General features: G+C 32.7%; 1 protein-coding gene across 1 annotated transcript in view; it reads right to left on the bottom strand.

The window, feature by feature from the left end:
- Window positions 1–5,905: 5,905 nt before the first annotated feature.
- The window catches only part of PIEZO2 (piezo type mechanosensitive ion channel component 2), a 539,935-nt gene continuing 519,634 nt past the window's right edge, over window positions 5,906–26,206 (bottom strand). Inside the window, exons 47-53 of the mRNA XM_074274855.1 lie at window positions 19,881–20,069; window positions 19,038–19,130; window positions 17,704–17,876; window positions 12,773–12,895; window positions 11,726–11,805; window positions 9,612–9,795; window positions 5,906–7,809 (exon numbers count right to left, since the gene is read on the bottom strand). Of these exons, the coding sequence (XP_074130956.1) occupies window positions 12,853–12,895; window positions 17,704–17,876; window positions 19,038–19,130; window positions 19,881–20,069 (498 nt within the window). The 3' untranslated portion in view covers window positions 5,906–7,809; window positions 9,612–9,795; window positions 11,726–11,805; window positions 12,773–12,852. The remainder of the gene's footprint in view (window positions 7,810–9,611; window positions 9,796–11,725; window positions 11,806–12,772; window positions 12,896–17,703; window positions 17,877–19,037; window positions 19,131–19,880; window positions 20,070–26,206) is intronic.

The raw sequence follows: 26,206 nt of genomic DNA, 5'->3' as shown, positions 1-26,206 counted from the left end.
GTTATTATTATCCTCATTTTACAGATGAGGAAACTGAGGTTCAAAGAAGTTAAATAACTTGCTTAGGTAATTGTTAGTGAATATTTGAATCAGAATATAAATATTTATTCTTATTGACCTCATGTCTAATATTCTATTCACTAAGCCTCTTATTGTCTTTCCAGGATCAGGTTGGATAAAGTCTGTGCTCAATTGATATGGTTGAAGTTTATGGGGGGGTTTCTAGACTAGACATTTCATGGCCCATTTCATTCTTTAGCAATAAAATATGTGTATAGAGTAAGGAATGTACATTATAGCCAGATAAGTTGAAACCAGCTACACATTTCTGGATATGTAGATATGGTAAAGGTGGGAGTGATATATTGGAATGGGAAAGTTTGACATAAATATCTATGATGGGGAAATAGAATGAGACCTGGGTCCATGCCATTTTCCCTTGAAGTCTAAATCAGCCCAGGGTGCTGTGTTTATTAGGAAGAAAAAGCAAAAACACCATTTCCATCTAGTTCTTCCTGTGTCCCACTTAGTTTCACATCTTCTTCATCCCAGATTTATAACTTAACATTCCAGGCAGAGCTGGGAATTCTATAATAGTAATGGTGATGAGAGTGCAGGAATCCAATTCTCCCTTGTGCCAAATATATGAAGTAATTTGTATCGTACTGAGTACATGGATGGCTCCCCTGTTTGCACAGATGAGGTTTTTTTTTTCCTTTTTTTCAGCTCTTTTCATCCATTTGTTCTAGGATGGAACAAGGTGGAGTGGTAAAATAGAAAGAACACTGACCCTGAAATCAGAGGATTTGGGTTCCTTAACTCTCACTACCTTTGTAATTATGGGCAAGTCACTTGATATCCCTATGCCTCCATTTTTTATCTGTAAAATAGGCGATTCTTAGTCTCTTGAGATGTCTCCACCTCCAAATTTCTTGGTCTATGTTTTTATGAGTTGTGGTTAGAAATGACTTTTGCTAAGAATTCTCAGAAATATACCTCTCTGTCTCTTGAGATGATCCTTAGATTCATTTCTCTGAAAATTCTCATGTTCCATGATTATCAGCTTACAACAGGAATGTTGTTAAAATGATGGACTTTTGTTTCAGAGAAAGCCTTGGAATCATTAAAAGAACTATGTAGTCTCCCAAAAAACATTTATTCTACTCTCTTCTTCCTGTTTTAAACTGGGCCTAGTTCATAACTTATTTGTATTATCTATGCAAAATGCACATATGCACATACTTATGGACAAACTGTATAGGTAAGTCATGTAATTAAATGCCATAATCTGAACAATAAGTTTTCTTCAACTGTTTTTTTTTTTTTTTTTCTTGTGTGGAATTTTAGGCTAATCTCTTTTGTGTGATTGTGGATTTTGCTTAAGAGGCACAATGACTAGGGTCTTAAGGTAGTCAGAATCATATTAACAAATAGGAGCATATGATGGAGCTCATGATTTAAGGAAATCCTTCAATTTGAATGTTGCACAGGACTTCTCCCCTAACAGTAATAAAAATGTCTAATGAGCATGCATCTTTTTGTTTCATATATTTCTTGTTATTAATAATCAAAAGGACATTGAACAAAGTAAGCTTTGTTGTTTCATCTTTTTGTGGCATATTGGGGATAGGAGCTCATAGTTATCAAATAATATAACATGCAAAGTGCATTGCAAATCTTAAAGCATATTATTATTATTTTCTTGAACTTATCGAGTTAGGAAAATATGAGTTCAAATATAGTCTCAGATGCTAGTTGTATTGAGTTTGAATCAATCATTTAATTTTTCTCAGCCCCAGTTTCCTCATCTATAAAATGAGAATAAGTAATAAATAGTACATAGGGTTGTTTTGAGTCTCAAATGAGATAATGTAAGTAAAATACCCCATGTATAGGCCTAGAAGTAGCATTTTGAGATCAAAGGGCATGCACTGTTTAGTGTCTTTTTATATATATCAATACATAAAAGATATTGAAAAAATTAAAGAACTTATGTGTGGAAAAATATTTATAGCAGTTTTTTATGGTAGCAAAAATCCCTGCAAATGAAAGTAATGCCCATCAGCTGAGCAAAGGCCGAATAAGTTGTGGTATACTAAAGTAATGGGAAATTATTGTGCTATAAGAAATGAGAAAATAAATGATTTTGGAAAGGCTTGTATGAACTGATACAGAGTAGAGAAAGCAGAACTGGAATAAAATTTGTACTATAACATTAATTTCAATAAAATAAATAATTTTGAGGATTTTTTAAACTGATAAAGAATGGAACGAACAGAGGCAGGAGAATAATCTATGCAATGACAAAAATAGTATAGAGACAAGAAAATTTGAAATCTGTAAGAACAATACATTGACCATCATAATTCCAGAGGATTGATGATGAAACACTCCCCATGACAAAGAAATGATGGGATTAGGTTGCAGAATATATGTTACATATAATATTTATTATATTTTCATACATATATGTACATATATGTATTTATGTACACATAAGTACATATTTATATGCATATACATATAGTCTTTAAGGGAATTTGCTTTGTTTGACTGTACATATATATATATCATAAGAAATTTATTTCTCTCTTCTTTTTTTCCTCAATGGGTTAAAAGTTTAGAAGAGAAAATATGTTTTTGCTATTTTTTAAATACAGAGGAGAGGATGTTCCTACAAATGTGGAATGCACTTTCAGATGAGATCACTATATTATTATTTTAATAATTAGTTTCTTTTGTTAGAAAAGACCTCTCATGGAGTTGGGGTTAATCTATAAATATTTATAATATAAAGCCAAAACACATAAATAAACTTTAATCTTAAAAATAATTTATAAAGCTTAAAATGTTAAATAAATATTATCAATTATTATTTTGGTCATACTTACAGATGAGATTTTCCTTACTCCTTTACTATTTTCCCCTCTTTAAAATTCTTGCAAGGAGAATTCATGTAGAATTGAAACTGAATTTCTATAGGAAAAAGAGTTAAAAAGCAGTGTTTATAGAGATCCTGAGATTTTTTGGTCTTTTGATAATATTAGCTTTAGTTTCCATGATGTGGGAATGCTTTAAAGGAGAAATATTAACAATTATAGTCCTGTAACACAAATTTAAAAACAAAAACAAAACTCTTAAAGATGTGGTAGAAAAAGCTTTGGTCTACTCAGAACAGCTGGATTTGAATACATTTGTTATTTTTTAGGGGTTATATGAAAATACTTAATCTCCCTAAGTCTCATTTTTCCTTCATGGTTTCATGGGTTTAGCAAAATTTGGATAGTTGGCTTCATAAGGTTACTATAAAGATCTTTAAAAAGTTTAAAGAGCTAAAAAATAAAAAAAAGAAAAACGGGCATGTGCTTTTAGTTTGATTACACTGTATTCAGATGTTTTACAATACTGTTTGCTAACCACGGAAGCCTTGTTTACAGTTTAACCTTGATATATTATAGGAGGTAAATCTAAAAGAATGATAAAATTGCATAAACAATATAAATGATTTCAAGGTTTTCATAGCAGGTAGAGACCAAATATCCAATATCAGAATGAATGAATTTCATTTTTTTTGTAATTCAAAGCAAAATGGTGGTGGAAGGAGAGGTCTGAATCCAGTTCAATCTCTGTGTGTTGCGAAATAAATCTAGGAAGGAATAAATGATTAAGAATAGATTTTTAGTAATCTACCTAGATTTATATATCTAGAATTATATATCACTTGACCAAGTATTATACCATAGAGATAGTTTTATTTGGAGGGGAAATAAACAAATATTTGCAAGTTCTAATTGCAACTATTATAATGTGCAAATATTTTGGGAAAATCATAATATGCTTTTATTTTGTGACAACAATGGTGCTTCTAATGCCACTGACTTGGAATAATGGACACACACAGAATATTTGACCTTGACTGTGTAAAACTGTATTGAACTAGTTTCCTCATGTTTAGTTAGCTCTTTATTAGTTGATTTCTAGATTTTTGGTCCTATATACAGGTTATTTTGCTCACTTTTGTTTTGTTTTAACACTGGTTTTCAATAATAAATATTACACTAAGGAAGCATGCAGAAGTTGTAGCTCTTAAAGATCATATTTGAATGTCTTTTAGAGATATTGCAATGACTATTAATGGGGGAGGAAATAAAATATTTCAAAGATTGTTAAGCCCTCAATGAAACAGGGTCAGTCACACTATAACACAACAAAATTATTTTCAAAACAACAAATAAGAACCGATGAACTATAAAACAATTTAATCCTCAAAAAAAAAAAAAAAAAAAGAAAGAAAGAAAGAACTAAGCAGCTGGAGATGTTATTACTGATGTCTTTACTATGTATTATAGGCTTCAGTTGGAATTTTGCTGAGAAGATAGCTGCAAACCATGATATAGACATTATCTTGGCAATATAATATGCTGACTTTTTATTAGGAAAGATCATTTTTACTGGTGGAAATCACCTTTCATTTAAGACCACGTGAAAACCAATGATAGAAGAATTTCATGTGAGTCTGTAGAATCAGGGCATCTTTATTAGACACTAAAACATTGATCTAAAACTGTTCTGGAGATATTTTTTTAAATTCCAGGTGACCTGGAAATTTTGTCTCCTTTGAAAGAATGAAGAAGTCTGATAAATACATTATTATATCATCACCATGATCATCAGTAATAATAGCTAAGAATCTGAGATACTCCCAAATTGATAGTCAAAGAATATGAAAAGTTTTTTAGAAGAGGAAATGAAAGCTATCTATAGTCATCTGAAAAAATGTTCTAAGGCGCTATTGAGTAGAGAAATAAAAATTGAAACAACTGGAGTACCATCCCACACCTATCAGATTGGATAATATACAGGAAAGGAAAATGATAAATATTGGAGGAGATGTGGAAAAATTGGACACTAACACACTGTTGGTAGGGGTATGGATTGATCCATCTACTTTGGAGAGCATTCTGGAGAAAAAGGACTATTAAGTAATATCCCTGTTAGGTGTGTATGCCAAAGAGATCAAAGGAAAAAGAAAAGGAACTATATGTGTAAAATATTTAAATTAGCTCTTTTTTTTTGTAGTGGAAAAGAACTGAAAATTGAGGGAATGTCTATCAATTGGAGAATAGTATATGATTGTGATGAAGTACTATTGTGCTGTAAGAAATGGTAAACAGGATGGTTTCCAAAAAATCCGTGAAGACTCATATGAATTAATGTAAAGTGAGCAATTCCAAGAAAACATTCTACACAGTAATAGCAATAATATACAATGAACAACTGTGAATGACTTAGCCAGTATTAGCAATAAAATGATCCAAAACAATTTTGAAGATAATTATCGAATTTATGATGAAGAATAATATCTACCTCCTGAAAAAGAACTGATAGAGACTGAATACAGATGAAAATATATTTTTATCTCTTTTTACTTTATTTTTCTTTTCTTTTTGGTTTATGTTCTCAACAAATCTAATATGAAAATGTTTTGTATGACATTATGTATATAATCTAAATCATGTTGTTTGCTTTCTCAAGGAGGGAAAGCAAGAATCTGGAACTCAATTGGATTATGAGACTGTTCCTATGCAATACAATTGAGACTTGCTTGGAAAAATGGACATTTCATCAAAAGTACGGTTATTATCTATTGTGCTAGAAGTATGGTGTCATGATGAATTAAAACCAAATCTAGATAGCTCATAAAAGACCATGAAGCAGTTGCTATTCCCATACATGCATGTGATACTTATATTCATTGGTGATGCTATTATTTCCTAATGGACATGAAATCTACCTTCTGAAAATTTTCTAGGTTATTTTTTTTCACAGCAAAAGACTCATAATAAAAAACATACACATCAAGGATCCTTTCTATTTTTGGGAAATCAGAATGTCTTCCAGAGGGTTCCATTTACAGATTCTATTTTATTGTTACAGTGGTTTGAAGCAATTTATTTCAAGATGCCATGTGGAGGGTCGAACGTGTGATACTTTTCACAGTATAATAACAAATGTGCAATTTTTTATTTGGAAGCGCTGAACATTATTTGAATTCTGCTGTTTAAGCTCCATATTCACTATAATAGTTTTCTCTTTAGAATTGAGGACCTTGATATTTGCTTAAGTGGTAACCTATTACATTATTCGAACACAGCAGCGAAAAGGAAACAACCTGATTCTTCATCTCCATTGGGGTTTCCTTCATTCCTGGGTATATGTCATGGTTAAATACTTCCCTTATACCCCTACCAAATATTCCATGCAAAATGGGAAAATAATGAGTATCTTTAAAATGACTGTACAACATGGGCTTTATTTCTGTCATTTCCAAATCCAAACTATCCAGAATAATCTTTTCACATACCTCAGTTTGCTCAATGGTTCTTCACTGAAACTGTAATTTAACATGTAATGAAAACTACATTTCATTCTTAGATTTTCATGCTACATTGTTCTTTAATGAAGAGGTTGCATCACCAATGATAATAATTTAAGAAAAAGGCCATTTTATTTCCCCCAAGCTCATACACATACTTCTTTCATAATTATGAACTTAAAAAAACCCGTCTTGGATGTAAAAATGTGAGTTGGAATATGTAAACACTTTGGTATACCTGAAAAACTGGAAGGAAAATGTCACATACTGGAAAAATCATTGCCTTAAATCATCAAAATGGGGGGAAAGCACGTTAAAGGATGGGGAAAAGGCAGGAAAATGTTTATGACCTCAGTTATTAAAGATTTATAAAGTCAAAGTGCTCCTTATATAATTGAGTTTCCTTGTTTTATATTGCATGTCTATATCTAACGAGGAGCAGTAACTATGAAGCAAATAACCTCATAAAACAGTCGATGTCATTGGTGTTAGCAATTAGCGGGATCTTAGCAAAATGGGTTTCACTTGTTTTTGTTTTTTGTTTTGTTTTCCTGAGAAGTCATTGATATTTAATGGAAATTTTCTTCATATGATTTTTTTTTCAAATAAAATAAGGCAGTAAGAGATTATCACTAAGATTACTTTTTGCTTAGAATGAGGCTTGTTCTCTGTTTGAGGTCTCAATGAATCAACATCTCTGTTTTGGCAGAAACAGATAGTGCGAAGAGACAGCCTCGTATTGTTATTCCCCACTGCTTGTGTGCTGGCGGTCTCCTGATTTTTCATTATAGCTTCTTCACAGTTAGTGACGGAAACCTGGATTTTGTATGCCCAAACTGTGTTACCATTGTAGACCCAGTTAAACCATCCATGGTCATCTTTTCTTTTTCTTCCTTTCTGTTTTGGTCTTCTCGGAATTCACATGGCTCTTTTGCTTGGCCACAATTCCAGACACTGCTGACAACATTATAAATCAAGTTCCCATCATTTGATAGAAGTGGAATTTAAAAACATCAAAACCAATCTTCTCCATCATCCTTTAGTCGGAAAGTGGCATGGATTCCAAGAGATCTGGGAGAGATCACCAATGCCCAACTATAAAACACTTGGTTCTTCTGAGAATTTTGTGCTTTTAAAAAAATTAAATGTCAATTTTATTTGCATTTTGTATCTCACAGCATCAGTTGTCTTTTTCCCTAGTCCATTTGATCATTGTCTCTGGTGAGCGATACAAGAATATCAGTTTGGCATATAAGTCTTCCTCTAGTTCCAGTTCCCCTGTCTCTCTTACTAAGAAAATGTCAGTGCACAATTTCAAAATTCTATCTACATTTGGAAGCTCTTCAAACATTATAGAGTGAGAGATCCCACTGAAGAATTCACGCACAAACTTCCCAATCACAAGGACAACTGAAGCATACAGTCCCATAATTCTGTGAAAAGAATAAGGGAAATTGATCAAAATAAATGAAATGGAAGATGGACACATAATTATATTATTAAATGATGACAATAGCAGATAAAATAAAAAATATCTCAAAAGATTAAAATTCTAACTCCACTGTATCTTACACTTTAAAGAGAACATAGATCAGATTATAGAGACCTATAAAACACAGTAATAACAATAATATACAATAAACAACTGTGAATGACTTAGCCAGTATTAGCAATAAAATGATCCAGGACAATTTTGAATACAATTCAAAGAACTTGATTTCATTTATAGTATGGACAGTGAGTATAACTATCTATCTATCTATCTATCTATCTATCTATCTATCTATCTATCTATCTATCTGTCTATTTATAACTTCTCCATTCTGGGTGTAGGTACTTTCATTAGTAATTTCAAAATAGAAGTTTGTGGTTGGGGAAAATGTGGTCCTCCTTTTAAGTCAATGGGAGTAGTTATGGCATGAAATTGAGTTTGACTGAAGATTGGAGTAGAATAGAAGTGTGAAGGTTAGAAAAGTTATAAACAGCATAAGGGGAACCAGAAGCTATAGCTACATGTTACTTAAATAATTTGTCAAATTTTGTACTTTCAATTCCCAAATCAGAAATTAGTGAAATATGAGTTAAACCAGTTGAATATATATGTGTATTTATGGGCAGCTAATGGGCCAAGGGTAGAGGACTGGGGCTGGAATCAGAAAAACTCAACTTCCTGAATTCAAAGCCAGCTTCAGAATTAACTAGTTATGTGATCCTGGACAAGTCACTTAACTTTGTTTGCCTCATCTGTTAAGTAAAATAAAAAAAGAAATGGCAAATCACTCTAGTATCTTTGCCAGCAAAATTTCTTTTTTTAAATTTTAATAATTTTCTCCCTCCCCCCCACTAAGACGGCAGGTTGACCAATACATGTTAAATATGTTAGAGTATAAATTAAATACAATATATGTATACATGTCCAAACAGTTGTTTTGCTGTACAAAAAGAATCGGACTTTGAAATAGTGTACAATTAGCCTGTGAAGGAAATCCAAAATGCAGGTGGACAAAAATAGAGGGATTGGGGATTCTACGTAGTGGTTCATAATCATCTCCCAGAGTTCTTTCGCTGGGTGTAGCTGGTTCAGTTCATTACTGCTCTATTGGAACTGATTTGGTTCATCTCATTGTTGAAAATGGCCACATCCATCAGAATTGGTCATCATATAGTATTCCAACAAAACTTCCAATAGGGTCATGAAAAATCAGACATGATTGAAAAAGGACTGAATGTATGCATATTAATGATGTATAATATACATCAAATAAAATATTATGCTGACAAAATTTATCTTATGCCTTATTTTTTCAAAATTTATACTGTATATATTGACATCATAGACTAAGGTAATAGTTACACCTAAGTAATGAATTATGGGACAAAACTGATTATAATTGCTTGACACTTTATATTCTAGAAGATGTGCTGAAGTGAAAAGATAAAATCCATAAACATTTTTATAAATTTAAATACAATGTAGTTTAGTAGAAAGACTAGGGATGAGAGATGGGTTATACTCCTGGCTATCTATGTAACTGACTCAGTGTTTGACCACTGGTAATATCTCTCCATGATTCAGCCTCTTAATCTATAAAATAAAGAGGCTGTCTTTCTTGGACTCTGAAGTCCCTTATAACTCTATGATTTTAAAACCATGAAAATTCAATATTTCTATTATCCAAACTTAAATATCAAGAAGGAAGACATTTAGATTTTCAAGGGTAAAATTATCTCTTACCCATAACCAGCAAGAAATCCAAGACTAGGAGGGCTAACTTTATCATTGAATACCACCAACTCCAAACCTTGATTATTTTTATTATGTAACTTGTTTCCAAGCTGGTTGAGAACCCACCACTCATTCTCAGTTATACTGTTATTGTCTCGGGACAAAATGATGGTTATATCTTTAAAATTATTATCTGCAAAAGAAAAATAATACAATTAAGATAATACAAGAATCTCATAAATTTGGCATAGATCAATAAATTTTTTTAATAATCCTATTCAGTTCAATACAAAAAAAAATCCCTAACAACCACCAGAAATCATCAAGCACCAGGCATTAATGTGACAGGTGTTCTTGATACAAAGCTGTGATAAATCTGTGATAAATATCTTATTCTTAAAGATTGAGAATTGAATACAACTAATTCTAAAGTAACAGTGATAAATGCAGAAGAGAAATAATGAAAAATGTTGTGATAAAATTGAAAAAGAAGATATTACTTCCTATGGGCAGATGGTCAGAGATGTTTTATGGAAGAATTATGTACCTAAATTAGCCTTTAAAAGAAGAAGATGGAGCTTAGGGGATGACCAATCAATCTATTATATGAGAGAGAGATAGCGTGAAAAAAGTCATAGAGGGCCACTATCTGTGAGAAATTAAGAGAAATCATACTCTTTAAATGCAGACTAAAGGGAAAAGTGATATAAAGCTGGAAAAGTACATAAAAGTTAGATTGTGGAGAATCTTGAAAGCCGAGATCATACATCTATATTTTATTCAGTAGGCAAAAGGGAACCACTGATGGTTTTTGAGTAGAAAAATGATGTGAACAGAGCACTACATTAGGAAGATTAGGCAGCAAAATGATGCATAGAACAGAGAGGAATAAAATGCAGGCAGAGAGGAATTAGACCTTCAGTAGTCTAAATGAGAGATAATGAAGGCCTGAACAAGAGTGGTTGCAATAGGAATGGAAATGAGAGGATGGACATGAAAACTATAGTGCTATTAAAATCCTATAATTAATTATTGTCCTATCATCAACAACACTTAACAAATGTTCAAAACTATTCCTGTGTAGTATAGCCTTTTGACCCATCATTATCTGATTATCTTCTCTCTACCTTCCATATTGTTAATGTAATAAATATGTCAAAGGAAGAATTGATAGGACCGAATGAAGGTGATAGGAGAAGTAAGACAACCCTGAGTTTTTGTGAGAGAAAGCACAGATCATTTTTAGTTAATGTTGTTATGGATGGCTTGAGTTTGACCTTGAAAGGTAAAATTTCAACATATAACATGAGAGAAGATGGCATTTCAGTTATCCTTCAGTTCTATTTTCTGGGGCTAAGTAAAATCAGCATAATCCCTATTCCACATTTTGACCCTCCAAAAATATTCAGACAGTTATTACTTCCCTTACCCCAAAGCTTCTCTTTCCCAGGGTAAATATCCCTAAGTCTTTTCTCTTTGTTGCTTCGTTTGTTTGATTCTTGCATCTTTCCTTCCTTCCCTTCTTCCTTCCCTCTCTCCCTCCTTTTCTCTCTCCCTTCTTCCTTCTCTTTTTTCTCTTCCTTCCTTCCTTCCTACTTCTCTCCCTCCCTCCTTCTCTCCCTTTCTATCTCTCTCTCTTTCTTTCCTTCTTTTTTCTTCTTTTCTTCCTTCTTTTCTTAACTGGACTTAAGTGGCTTGCCCTGAATAGCACGGCAAATGCTTGAGGCCAATTTTGAACACATCCTCCTGATTTTAGGCGCACTAAGATTCTATCCATTTTTCCACCTGTTTGCTCCAATGTCCCTAATTCTTTTGAACAATTCCTTTATAATATGGTCTTTTGACCCATCATATCTGATCATCTTCTTTTGAGTACTCTTCATATTGTCAATATAATAAATATTTCAAAGTAAGACTTGATAGGACTGAATGGAAGTGATAAAAGAAGTAAGACAAAACTGAGTTTTGCATTCTTGGGGAAAAGATGAAGGCTTTGTGCCTCATGCCAGATAAATGAAAATTACTGGGAAATAGAGTCAGGAGAGACTAGAACATTTAAGTGCCAAAGTTGTAAAACAAATACCATATTGTCACAATTTGGGAAAATATTACATGATTCTTACCTTTTAAAAGCTGCTTTATGGGTTTTGTATTGGCATCACTAGGAGCTTTGAGGTAATATGGATATATTCCTTTTATAGTCCTACACAAAACAAAACAAAAAAATGAGTTGATGTTTAGCTTTTATTTTACCTAAAGGAGACTAGCCAGAAAATGAAAGTGGTTCACACTCTATAGAAACCATCATTAAAAGGTTTATATTCCAGTACATTCTATAGAAGTGAACTGCTTCATCAGCTTCTGAATATTACTAAGCCAACTAATTCCAGGCAGAAATTCAAATAAGCTGTGTAGATAAGATAATTTAAAAAGTTCCTATGCAAATAGAAATACAATTCCTTCCTACATCTTGGGTGTTGGGTGGGATAGATGATAGGCAATCCTAACAAGATAATAGGGGTATGGCCTAGATCATTGTAAAACAAAATAGGACCAAGGGTTTTGAAGCTGTATATAAAGTTCCCCAGAGGCCACATTTTTACTTAGTTTAAAAATATAATTTTATCTATGTTTTATTGTGTTTATATTTGTTTTGTTAAATATTTCCTAATTATATTTTAATCTGGTTTGGTCTGCACTGGGAGCATTTCCTTCACCTCTGACCTATCTGACCCTTTTGATCATTTAAACCTTTCATGCTCCCAGCAGAATCAGTCTATATTCTAATGTAAACTTAGAAGCTTTATACAAATGAATCAAGAATTACAACTGATGTTCTTCATTTAATTACTAAACATTTCTAAGGAATGTGCCATTGTGACCCCATTCTTAAAATATTTATAATAGATGAGGGGGAAAAAAAATCCTCTTTGAGCAAGAGATGATGCTATCCTAAGATCAGCAGGCTAAGAATCTGGTCTGTTTCAATTTGAAATTGTAAGTGAATTTTACTTTATTTTATTCTTGACCATGTTGAGTTCATATAAACATGTACATGCATGCATGTATGTATATCTATACATATATACATGTTTATAAATTTATACACATGTTTACATACACATATACACATCTTTTTCAAAAATGCATTACAAAGAAAGTGTTCTTACGCTGGTGTCACTGTGGTTTTGTTGTCAGACATCATATTTGCAATAGATGCTCTGGTGTCATTTTCAAGTTTAAAAGAAATCTAATCTGATGCTATTTCTGCTTTTGCACCCAGACTGAGGTTTCTATGAAAACAAAACCAAATTAAAAGTCAGGATAAATATCAACTAACCTTGAAGACAATTAAAAAAAAAACACCACCAACTTATACTTATCAATCCTACTCAGGTCATCAAATTTTCATGGTACTCTATCATATTTGCCTGGCTGTCTTTCTCTTTTAACCTTTCTCTCTTTCACTAAATTAAAAACAAACAAACAAATAAAAATTTAAGTAGGCCACAACACATTCAGAGTGGTATCCAGATGAGGAAAACAATATTTAGTGATTGTGTTCCTCCATTAAATTTTCTTTTAGTTCAGTCAGCATGAGGATAGTTAGATCTAGGATTTTTTAGAAAAAAAAATTACCTTAAATCCAACAATTCTTAGAAGGTAGAATTTTAAAATTAGGTTAATAAAAATACTTTTGTTTTCTTTATGGGTCAACTTAAAACATGCCTGACTAGAAAAGGAGGTAGACTGGATATGCTGCCATAATAAGAGAGAACAGATGTAGCTTGAGGGCTACTTGGGTGTCTTTAAGGTACAGGCTACCCAACTATAAGTTTCATGAAAGCAAGGACATGGCAACTTGCATTTTCCTCAGAAGAAGATTTGTGTATTATCTAGAGTAGGCATTTAGTATCTGTTTAATTCGTTAATTATCAAGGTTGTGAGAAAACATATATATATATATATTCTCAAAAAAAAAAAAAAAAAAAAAAAAAAAAGAAAAAGATTAAGGAGCAAGGTAGGGCCATCAACATTTGGGATCTTCCAGGGACTGAGAAAATCAGTCCTAAGTCAAAGTTGAGGAGGTGTAGAAATAAGATAGTTTTTAATTCCTAATTTTAAAATGAAATAGGGTTTAATTCCTAATTTTAAAATGGAAAGTGTTATGCTTGAAAGCAGAGCAGGGCCATTTCCTTTCATACTTCTGCCATGGTAAATGAAGAGCAGTTTGCGAAGATCATAAAACATGGGTACACTGACCTCTTGACCACTAACAACATGAGATGAAAAGGATCATCCTATTGTCATCCATATAAATTGCCACAAAATTTCAGCTGCATAAAAATGTTGCTACTACCCTTCTGTTTATCCCTCCCATTGTAGATGTATGTATGTGTGTGTGTGTGTGTGTGTGTGTGTGTGTGTGTGTGTGTGTGTGTGTAGGGGGTATGGGCCACTGGATCTGGTTATGAAATAACCTGATTCTTATTTAACAACACCATAATTTACAGAATAATTCTTCCCCCTTTCTCCTTTTTCTTTCTGATTGTAGAGCCAGGCCAAAGCTTCAAAGAGAAAGAGAAGGGATAACTAACAAGATTAAGCCTGCATATGGACAGGGATAATGGGGATGCTGGAGTAAGACATGATAGTCTCACCCTCTCTAGTGCTATGCATTGTGTAATTATCACCTGGTGAGCAATTATGATTGATAAAATAAGAAGCTATCATCCCATATCATTCTTTTCACAGATAAACTTCAGAAAAAGCTATGTACATTTCTCATCTACAACTTCCCCCTTTTTCCTCCTACTTTCTCTTTTACTACCTAACTCCTTGCAATCTAGTGTTCCATTTCACTGAAAGTACTCTCTTCAAGGTTACCAAGATGCCTTAATTGCTATTTCCTAATAGTTTTTTTTCAGTCTTCATTCTGAAGACTATGACATTGCTATTTCCTTTTCATGAACATTTCCTCCTTTCTCAGTATTAGCAATACGTCCCTTCTGGTTCTTTTCTGTCTGACTCTTCCTTCTTGGTGTTTAACAGGATCGTTATGTATGCTCCACCTCCAAATTACGAGTATCTCCCAATACTCTGTCCTGGATTCTATACTCTTACTATTTCTTCATCTCATCTTATGGTTTTTCACTTCATATCTACTTCTTTGAAGATGATTCAAATCTATGTATCTCTTTTCTGAGTTTTTAGGACTCTCATGGTTTTCTTTTTACCTAATTTACTACTTCTTAGTTTCTTTCTTTTCTTTTTTGATATATCATTCATGTCACATCCACTGATTGTAGGTATATTTAAAAGTTCTGTCTTGGAATTCTCTCTTTCTCTCTCTTTCTCTCTTCCTCTCTCTCTCTCTCTCTCTCTCTCTCTCTCTCTCTCTCTCTCTCTCTCTCTCTCTCTCTCTCTCTCGGTCTCTCACTCTGTCATTCTTTCTCTCGGTCTCTCTCTGTCTCTTCTCTGTCTCTCTCTTTCTCTCTCATTTCTGTTTCTCTTTATTTCATCATGATCTCATCAGTTCCATGAGTTAAATTATCTTCTGTATGAAATTAGCAAATTTATGTATCCATTCTTTATCTCTCAGTCTCCAGTTCTAAAATCACCAGCTGCCAATTAGACTTTTTTTCTAACTGAATGTTAGAATTAAATTAAACCCAACATGTTAAGAAAAAAAAACTCATTAGTTTTCCCCTACTGTGCAACTCTATCACTTATGTTAGGTGTTAGATATACAAAGAAAACCTGAGAAATAGTTCCTTTTTTTTCAAGGAGCTTTTGTTCTATTGCCAGTTATTTTAGGACGGATTAGTTTAGTTTCATGCTTAGCTTTTTGCACTGTCATTTCCCCTCTAGTACTCTTCATAATGTTATTATGTGATATTGCTTATAATCTTTTATCCTCTTTCTTTATAATATTCTCATATGCCAGCCATTCTGGAGAGCAATTTGGAACTATGCCCCAAAAGTTATCAAACTGTGCATACCCTTTGACCCAGCATTGCTGTTATTAGGATTATATCCCAAAGAAATACTAAAGAGGGGAAAGGGACCTGTGTGTGCCAAAATGTTTGTGGCAGATCTTTTTGTTGTAGCTAGAAACTGGAAGTTGAATGGATGTCAATCAATTGGAGAATGGTTGGATAAATTATGGTATATGAAGGTTATGGAATATTATTGCTCTGTAAGAAATGACCAGCAGGAGGAATACAGAGAGGCTTGGAGAGACTTACATCAACTGTTGCTGAGTGAAATGAGCAGAACCAGAAGATCACTGTACACTTCAACAACAATACTGTATGAGGATATATTCTGATAGAAGTGGAAATCTTCAACATAAAGAAGATCCAACTCACTTCCAGTTGATCAATGATGGACAGAAATAACTACACCCAGAGAAGGAACACTGGGAAGTGAATGTAAATTGTTAGCACTACTGTCTATCTACCCAGGTTACTTATACCTTCGGAAGCTAATAATTAATGTGCAACAAGAAAATGGTATTTACACACATATATTGTATCTAGGTTATACTGTAACACATGTAAAATGTATGGGATTACCTGTCATCGGGGGGAGGGAGCGGAGGGAGGGAGGGGATAATTTGGAAAAATGAATTAAAAAAATAATATTCTCATATGACTTTAAATTCTAAAACTATGTTGTCCTAAGTTGCTATGTATATTTCTACTAATATGTGTGTTTCTGGGTATCCTTAGCTTCCTCATTGTAGTGACTGCTTTATAATGTTTACATTTCTGGAAGCAATGATGGTAGTTCATATTGATGACTTACTATTCCCATTTTTGGCTTAATAGCTTTGTTAAGTAGGGCAGGCTAAAGCCATAATAATTATACATCATAACTTCTTGTCTTCATAATTTCTTTTAGTTTTTGATTGATTTTTCTCTTTGTTCTATCTATTATGGGAATGATTCAATTGGCAAGAAGTCACCTCTTGTCTTTCATTAAGTAATCAATTGCCTTTTTTTATGATGTTGTTTGATACTCTTCTTGTTCAGCACTTTTTAATATTATTTTTGAAGGAAATATTCAAACTATATTGGCACAAGCAGTTTATAAGCCAGCATCTTTTGTTTTCTAATTCTGAACCATGTTTTCTAATATTCTTCTAGTAAGCTTATTTTTGCACTAAAAGTCACAATAATTAAGTTATATGTTCATATAGACTGGGAGATTTCAACAAGATATTAACAGAATTTCTCTAATTCTTCATTTTGTTCAATAAATAATGGCACTAATTTGTGATTATCTTCCAGACAGTCTTTTGTGTATGTTTATCATGAACATTGTGAAGATAACAAGCTATTCTATGAAATCATGGTTCTTTTAAGGTTGTTTTAAGATATTTTATGAAACCAACTCTATTAATTCTTTTATTTGTATCTACATGGAGAAATTGAGTAACTCACTCATTAGCTGCTATTTACTTAATCTTCTAGCTTTAACAATAGTGTTGACAATATTGTTTAACAATATGCCAAGGTTGAACTGGTTCAGTTCTAAAATTATGTAACTCAGCAACTAGACCCTTATTCTCCTTTTGTCTTTCTCATGTTCATAAACTTATATTTAGTATTTCTATGACATGGTACTTTTCAAGTATCCAGTGAAAAATACCTAATGGAAAGAGGAACAGTCAGAAAGTCTAGATAACAAATTTGTTACTAATGTTTTTCTAACTCTAGGTCAGAGGTTCTGAACTTTTTTTGTATCATGGCTTTCTTTGACTAGTTGCTGAAGCCTGTGGAAGTTTTCTCATAATGCTGTTTTTAAACATAAACCAAAATATGTTGGATTATTAGAAAATTAGTTGCACTGAAATACAGTGATCAAAATAAAAAAAGAAAAGAAGTTTATAAACCTTAGATTAATACTCTGCAAGACTCTCCCTTATCAAGTGTGGATTTCAATCTTAAAAAATGAGTAAGGGTTGCTGAGACAGATGGTGGATTATGATCCAGATGTTAACACATTTCTCCTCCTCCTCCCACATCCCACCCCACCTCCATTTTTGCCCCATGAAAGGAAAAGGGGAAATTAGGAAAGGAAATGTAGTAACTACCTCTGAATACTCCATGAAAAAACAAGAGAGAAGCTATTATTAAAATCCTTGAGTTCGTTTATCATTTTCAGCTTACTGGGAGGGCTGATGGTCCACAAAGAATTTGAATTTCCTTCCAGTTCTACCACTGTTATGTCTTCTCTTTGATAATTTTCCAGAAATTGCATAGCATTCTGTAAATAAAATTAGATAGAACATTTAACCATCCAAAGTGTATGGAAAACAATCTTTCTCTGAATGTTTTTGAATGTAATTTTTACAGTTTCTTAACAGTATAATTGACTCCACTATAGTTATTCACTATTTCTGGGCTCCCAGTCTCACTATACTCCACATCTCTTTAATGATATATTAAGCGGTTTGTTTTTTTTTTTTTCTGTTTAAGTTTTTCTGGAATCAATATCTCCTAAAGCTTGCTTCTCCTTTATTCTAGTTGTTTTGGAAAAGGCCAAACTAGGGAGGATTTCATTTGAAGATAGTATAAAAGTCCCTAGATTATAAAATTGGCTATACTTCATTTTTTTTTTTTTTTACTGTTTAGCCCCAAAATAAATGCCAGTTTTATCAAAGCTTAGACCTCAATGGACACAAAAGTAACCCCCACCCACCTTGTTGGGGAAAAGACTTTGTGTTCATTTAGAAAAGTGGTCTATCCCAATTATTTCATCTGCATAACTGCAGACATGGAAGAAACTAAAGACCACTTTTTAATTTTCTGACTAAAGACTGAGGAGGCCTGCCATATATTCTATAATTGGGAAACTGGGTACTGAGTGAACTATATGCTTGATGTGGTTGTCATTAATCAAAGCCCAAATAAAATATGCTAAGCAATTTTTTATGGCACTAACAACCTTATGATATTGTCCAGATAGCAAATACAATTGCATTTTAGAACACTATTCCATTTTGTTCCATTGCCTTCCTGTGAATATAAGTTCTTTGAGGACAGGGAACTGTCTCAAATTTGAATCTGTATCTTTAGCACTTAACATGGTACCTGACACATAGTAGGCACAAACAATAAATGTTTGGTGATTTAAACAGTATAACCTTGGATCATTATCCACAACATAGGTTTGATATCTAATGCCATAAGACTGCTCATCAAAACCCCCTATTTTATTCCTGTTCTGTCCCCTTAGCATTTCCACCTCAAGTCTCTAAAAACATTGACAAATATTAATTCTCTTTAAGGTCACTTAGATATTTCAATTTTTAATGGAAAATTTATATATACACACACATATATATATATATATATATATATATATATATATATATATATATATGTATATATATATATGTATGTATATATATATGCATTTACTTACAGTATTTGTTGAATAATTCCTTAGAAATGATTTAAACAAAGCTGGCTCCATAAGTTTCAACTGGCTCTGTTGAGCACTCATAGTGAAAATAGGCTAGAAGACAGAAAAGGGTATGAGATTGTTAGCTTCTACTTACTCTATATTCTGGTAATGTGAAAAGAAAAGCAATCCAATTTCCTGACATCTCTGGGACTATCCATTTGATTAAACATTTCAGGTTATAAAAGGGATTCCTTTATTCTTATGGGTCTCAAACTCTTTGGAGTCAGAAATCTGTCCATGGGCACTTATTAGCTGAGTGACCCTGTACAAGTTACTTAAGCTCTCTCTGCCTCTGCAAAATGGAGATTATAATAACACCTGTCTCTAATGGCTATCGTGAGGATTATAAGGAATAATAATTTAAAGTACTTAGTATAATGTCTAAGACATAGTAGATGTTAAATGCTTATTCCTGACCTCTTTCCTTCCCAACTCAGTACAGTCTGAGTTTTATCCAACTCTTCTCAGCTCCTTATTTTGCATGAAGTATATTTAATCTCAATGAACATGCACAATGAATCCTCAGAAGTGATAAAATGTATTTAAATTAGTCTTGTATATTTCTAATTGACTGGAAATATGCAGTGAATATTCAAATAATGTTCATGCTCACTGGGATGCAGCTGTAGTGACAAGCCAAAGTTAAATATGATAACAGAGATATGAAACACCTCAAAGTCCTTGGCTTAGTTCCTGAGTAAAGAATGAATTAGACCCAACATCCCAGGGTAAAACTAAGAAGAACAATATGAAACAGAAGCTCAGGAAAAAGTTGTTATTACTCTTTAACTGGACAATTACCTGATACCCTCCTAGAGTTATCTTGACAGAGACATCCAGGGGCTGATTGATGACCCCAGCTACAGACTTGATCAGAGACATGAAAAGGAGGGGGAACCAGACAATACAAATCAGTAGGACAATGATCATGCCTCCCATGCCATACTTTACAACCTTTTTTTTCTTCTGTCCTCGAGGCTGGGGGTATCTCTGTAAGAAAAACAGATCAACAAGGTAAATGTTCCACCAGTTGAGGCAAGTACAATGCTTGTAAAAAATAATTGTGCTGGAATTAGAACTGCTCTTTAATGCAGATCCCCAATTTCTAATGCTGCTGGCAAAGACCGTTTTACAGGTTTTTATTTGATAATAATGGATCCATAGAGAGGTAGAAGATGCAAAATTTTCTGCTATGTGAAACTTCTTATGGTAGAACAGATGACTCTACCTCAGGTAGAGGAATATCCAGAAATGTTCTCCTTTATTCTCTCTTTCTCCCATACATATTTTTTTATTTTTAAACTATGGATTTACAAGCATCAACTCTATTTCCTTTCATGGAGTAAAATGAAAATACAAGATATCTATGCTGTGTAACATGAATGCAAATGTAGTACTTTATTAAATTGAGCTATCTGTGCATAAAGCCCAAGAGTATGGTGAATGATGTCCTTTGTCCTCCCTGTGCTTTAAGATAACTGGACAATGATTATGGTAGGCAATCAGTAGGAGAAAAGATTTCTAAGTTATATGAGAATCCTGAAGGTAAAAAGAATAATGATGATACCAATGATGATAATAACTACGACTGATTACTACCACCAGGTGGTGGTGGTAGTAATAGTAGTAGTAGTAGTAGTAGCAGCAGCAGTAGCACTAGTAGTAGCAGCAGAAGCAGCAGCAGCAGCAGCAGCAGCAGTGGCAACAGTGGCAACCAGATGAAGGTAGAATACTAAGCTGGAAGTCAGGAAGATCATTAGTCAAATCTGGCCTAAGATATTTACTATCTGTGTGACTCTGTGCAAGTCACTTAATGTGTTTTCCTTAATCCACTGGAGAAGGATATGGCAAACCACTCCTGTAATTTTGCCAAGAGAACCTCATGGATTGTATAGTCCATGGGGTCATGAAGAATTATACATGACTGAAGGATCTAACAACAAAAACAATGACAAACAGTATTATTTATATTTATATAGTGCTTTAAGTTTATTAATGTTGTCCTTTCATTCTTACAGAAACCCTGGTAGGTTGGTGCTATTATTATCATTCTTTTACAGATGGGAAGGTTGTTGTTTTCTTTTTGTTCTTAAGGGCCAGGACATCAAGAAAAAGATGTCAAGACTGGCAAGTGAATGGATTTAAATGACAAATGGAAAAAAAAGACTAAGAAAAGTCTTGATTGCCTAGGGTCTAGGTTCTAGTCTATATTTAGGAGAGATCTGAGGAAGGATTTGAATCTAGGTCTTTCTGATTCTAATACTATATACCATTCATTTGTCCTAATGTAACAAAATGATAACAGTTGACATCTTTCCATTGTGTTAAAGTTTTTAAAGAATTTTCCTAATAGACTAATGATATCTAATGAGCAGTTCCATATATAACCCTTCTATTCATCATCCTTATCTCATACTTCCTACTCACCCTTATGTATTGGGCTACTCTTTATCTTACACTATTTCTGTTCCTGTCTTTGTACCCTTATTTCTGGTACTTCCCGTAGCTATAATAGAATACTCCCATTTCTGTCTATTAGTTCATTACTTAGAGATTCAACTCAGTTCTTTCTCTAGATATGTCTTTCTTCATATTTCTTTATAAATCATTTGGATATTTATAATAACCAAAATGAGGTATTTGTTTAAAGTCATGTAAAAACAATATTGTTGTTATATATAGAATAATTACCTTGAGCATGGAGGAGAGAAGAAAAAAAAGAAATGTGTATAACTTTAATATATATTTAAAAGAAATAGCGAGTTGTACACAATAGATTTGCTGTTTCATTACAATCATCTTTTTTATACTGTGTTATAGAAATGTATTCTATAAATTAAAAAAATTATTTCATTATTTCTTAGGGTTTTGTTCACAAATATTGTTAGAAAGATAGATATGTCTTTTTTTTCAATTAAAATACAAACTCCTTGAGAATATCTGTGTTGTATACATTTTATATCCCCAATGTCTAACAAAGATTCTACTTGAAACTAGTGGGTATTTACAATGTTTGTTGAATGAGCTAATTCAAGGTAGTAATTCAATTTTGCTGAAATATAGAGTGAGAAGAGAGTAATGTAAAATAAGTGTTAGCACCTAGTTGTGGAAATTTTTGGCAAACTGCAAAACTGTTTATGTTTGATTATGTCCAAAGGAGATGGAAGTCATCTAAGCTAATATAAATTTCAACTGTCAGGATTATGATAGGTTATGAATTCTGTTTGAGATTTTAAAGGTCAGTTTTTTTTGTTCTTTCACACTACTTATGTGGACTCTGACTCTTGTACATACATAAATTGGATCTGTAAGTGTGCAAGCTACCAAGGTGGTACTGGAAATCTAGCTGGCAGGGATGATGGAGACACATGCCAGACACCTGCAGAAAATGTTAGATAGTACCCAACTATGTTGTAAGGAGCAGTTAACTAGCTTAGATGTCTTGAGATAGATTACCTTGCTGACAGCTAGAAGTTGGGAATAGTTATTTTGGAAAATGAAAGTAGAAAACTTTTGTCTGACTTGTTAATCAGGAGCTGGATAACAGTGAGATTGTCTCCTACTCTAAGGAGTTGGAAAGTGAGTTTCTAAGAGTTCCATTAAAAATTATTCTAGTATATCCAGTAAATACTGAGCAAAAATGGGTATGTAGGGGTTGGCAAGAAAGAACAGATTAAAATTTTAGATATCATCTTGTTTCTTGAAAGTTTTAAAGTCTATATTGTTAATATTGTTTTCTCTAGTAATTTCCCAGTCTGTATTCAATCTAATTTATGTTAAGTGTTTGAAAATTTCTAATAATAATTTATAACTTAATCGATTTATGCTTTATCTCATCTCATTTGCACTTCTAATTTATGTGAACAGAAAAGGCAATGTATTCATTTACAAATATAAGTGTATATATAACTATAAGAATATGTTAAATAAAGTATTAAATTAAATTATATTATTAAAGTTTAAAATAAATTAAAATTAATAAGACAAACTAAATACAGAAAATACAATGGATTATTAAAATATATAAATATTTAAATATATAAATTATAAGACATACATAAATATTATATTAATTAAATATTATATATATATACAAACACATACATGTAAAATGCTCTATATCTATGGAGGAAGTTCTTATTAAGGAAGTTCCACTATGAGTCATTTAAACAAAAAATGGTCAAATAGACTTGGAATATAGTTCAAAATAGGAAGAGCCTTTGATCTGGTGTCAGAGCATCTCATATGAATCCTAGTTCTCCTACTCTGTATGACCTTGGCAAATCCATTTAACATGTCTGAATCTAGAGGAACCAAGATCTTGTTTCCTCTATCTATAAAATGAGTACATGGGATTAAATGATGTCTAGGTTTTCTTCTACCTCTTGTTTTATGATCCAATTCAATAACAGTAATACTTTAGTTAGGATTCATATTCTGGGTACAAGTTGTACTAGATGATCTAGGAGATCCCTTCAACTTTTCAATGAAATATGCAATTTCAAGCTTTTAGAAATCTGATCAACTTCATACTATTAAAATAAAATTAAGGCGATAATTCAAGTTATTTATTGTGATACAACAATAAAAATTATGCCTATATAACTTTTTATTTTTATAAAATGTTTTACATATATTATATGATTTGATTTTGAGGGAGAATTACAGGTTATCCTTGATGGATCAGAAAAAAAAATTTATAGGCAAACAAAGGTAACTTGCTTCAGATACTACAAGGGGATGGATCAGAGGGCAAGTGAAGTTTCAGCCAAATAGATACCACAATAAGAATTGTTCAAACTATCTGTCCCACAGGCCACCCTAGGAACTTCGCCTCACTTAAATCCAATTCATATATAAGGCAAGACTGTGATGTCATTGGTCTTTGAAATGAAGGACAAACAACAACAACAATACATGTGGAAAATAAGCACAAACAATTTCTGATGAGAAATTGCCAGTGATTTATCTTACTTATAAAGGACTGGTGACCTGGAATTTATAGCCACAATTCCTAGATAATTCCTATTACCAGTTGGGAAATCTCTCTCCCTCATCTCTTGATGATCTCCACTTGAAGATCTCCAGTGACGAGGAATTCACTACTTCATGAGGCAGCCCATTATACTTTTGGACAGTTTCTTCTAGTTAAGTTCAGTGTCAAAGTCTCACTTTTATTATATAGAGGGAATGAGCTATGCTAGTAATTCAGTTTAATTAAAACATTTATTATACATATGCTATGTGCAGGACACTGGGCTAGTTTCATGGACTGCATTCTCAAGAAGTTTTATAATCTAATCATAGGAAACATACATATGGACATAGATAACTATATAATATCTATTACAGTTTTCTGTTGCATTTGTTTTCTTTAGTTTTTAGTGGTTTCAATGGCTTCATTACTTAAGATGCAAGGAAAATATTCTTTGTCTAAAGTGCCAATGTTTGTTTTATGCTGTAGTCATAGGTTTTATCTTATCTAATATTAGGGGCTGAACTGATTCAGGTTGATATCCTGTTATTTTAGGTTTTATTGGAGTGAAATGAGGCACCCATAGATTATTCAATAATTAGCAAATATAGTTTTTCTTATCCACAGCACAGAAGCATTGTATCACTTTTGAAAAGAAGTTACTTTCCTGCTCTTAGAACTTAGTAGCTACTGAGCAGATGATATAAAGTTATACCATCACTCTTTACTTTGTGGAAGAGACTTCTGTTCAGTTAGCTTTACATCTTCCAGTGCAATGGCTACAGTCTATTCTAAACCCTATTCGAAGAGGCATACTTGTGATTTTTCAGTAAATGGAGATATCAGAATACTCAAGTTGGGAATGTTGAAAATTTCAATAAGCCTCTGACCTTCCTTTTTATTTTACAAGAAAGCCAGTACCCATAGCTAATTATAAACTGTTCAAAAATCATGTGGGCTTTCCCTAACCATTATATTCCTCAAAACTACAAGGAAGTGATGAAGAATGTAATCTATCTTCAGAGGGAGAACTGGTGAAGCATGAGTCAAATTGAAGCATATATTTCTTAAACTAAAAAAAAAAGGAGTTAAAAAAAGTTAAATGAAGTTAAATACAAAAAGTTAAAAAGTTAAATACAACAGATACAGATAAAGTGCTATAAGAAATTAGAGAGGAGAATATTTGCACTTCTTTGGAAAGGGAAAGATAATAGGAAAACTTCAAGGAAAGCTTCAACCTTGCAGTTCTCTAGAGAAATATATAAACATGGGACTGAAAGAGAGGTACGGTAGAGAGTAAATCTGTGAGGGAATCAGGTGTTTCAGGCAGACTACATGTTGTAGTGCCAGCTAATTTATTTGTAGTACTAATATTTATTTCATAGTACTATGAGCCTTCTCAAAATGGCTGTAAGGATATTTTTGTTATTTAGAATTTTTTATTTCTAAGTGTAAATCTTCATCTGGGAAGATAAATGAATAGCTATTGCTTGCTAGAAAACATCTACATGCACAGACATTCATATCCATCCATATTAATAAACAAGGCCCCAGTTCCTTTAATATGATATCTGTATCCACAAGTATGAGAAGTTCATTGTCTTCATAATTGGTTAGTAGAATCCCAAGGGATAACAATAAACAGCAATCTGGAAAATATTCTTTCTTTACACTTGAGAAGCCAGCCCAACGTTATTTTCCAGGTATAGATAAGGAAATTTAGGATTAGAAATGATTTCCTGGAAATAAAAATGACTGTACTAATTCTTTATTGTTTTATGCAAATAAATTATTTTAATTGTTTTTGGAGCTCTTATTTTTATTTTTTGCTTTGCAACCAATAAAGTCAGTCAAAAAAGGAATCTTGTTTCCACAATTGTGAATTCATGATTATGTATCCCTAAACCCTAATAGCTCCAAAGCACTTAGGATCTTGTTAAAAGACTTTTGGGTCCCTTAGTTATTGATCCTTAAGTAGGAATAGGAAAAAAGGGGCATTCAAAACCTATGCCACTCATCTTATTTAACTAATTGCAGTACTCTAATATCCTAATGTTCTGACTTTGGAATAAGAATGATAGATAGCATCTTGCTAGTCTATTGGTCACTATCTTCAGATCCCCAGGAAGCAAGAAAGCATCGTCAACACATG

This window comes from Sminthopsis crassicaudata, chromosome 1 (assembly GCF_048593235.1).
Source record: "Sminthopsis crassicaudata isolate SCR6 chromosome 1, ASM4859323v1, whole genome shotgun sequence".
Classification (NCBI taxonomy): domain Eukaryota; kingdom Metazoa; phylum Chordata; class Mammalia; order Dasyuromorphia; family Dasyuridae; genus Sminthopsis; species Sminthopsis crassicaudata.
Note: the sequence above shows the minus strand (reverse complement) of the source record. Positions and strands in the feature narration are given on the sequence as shown.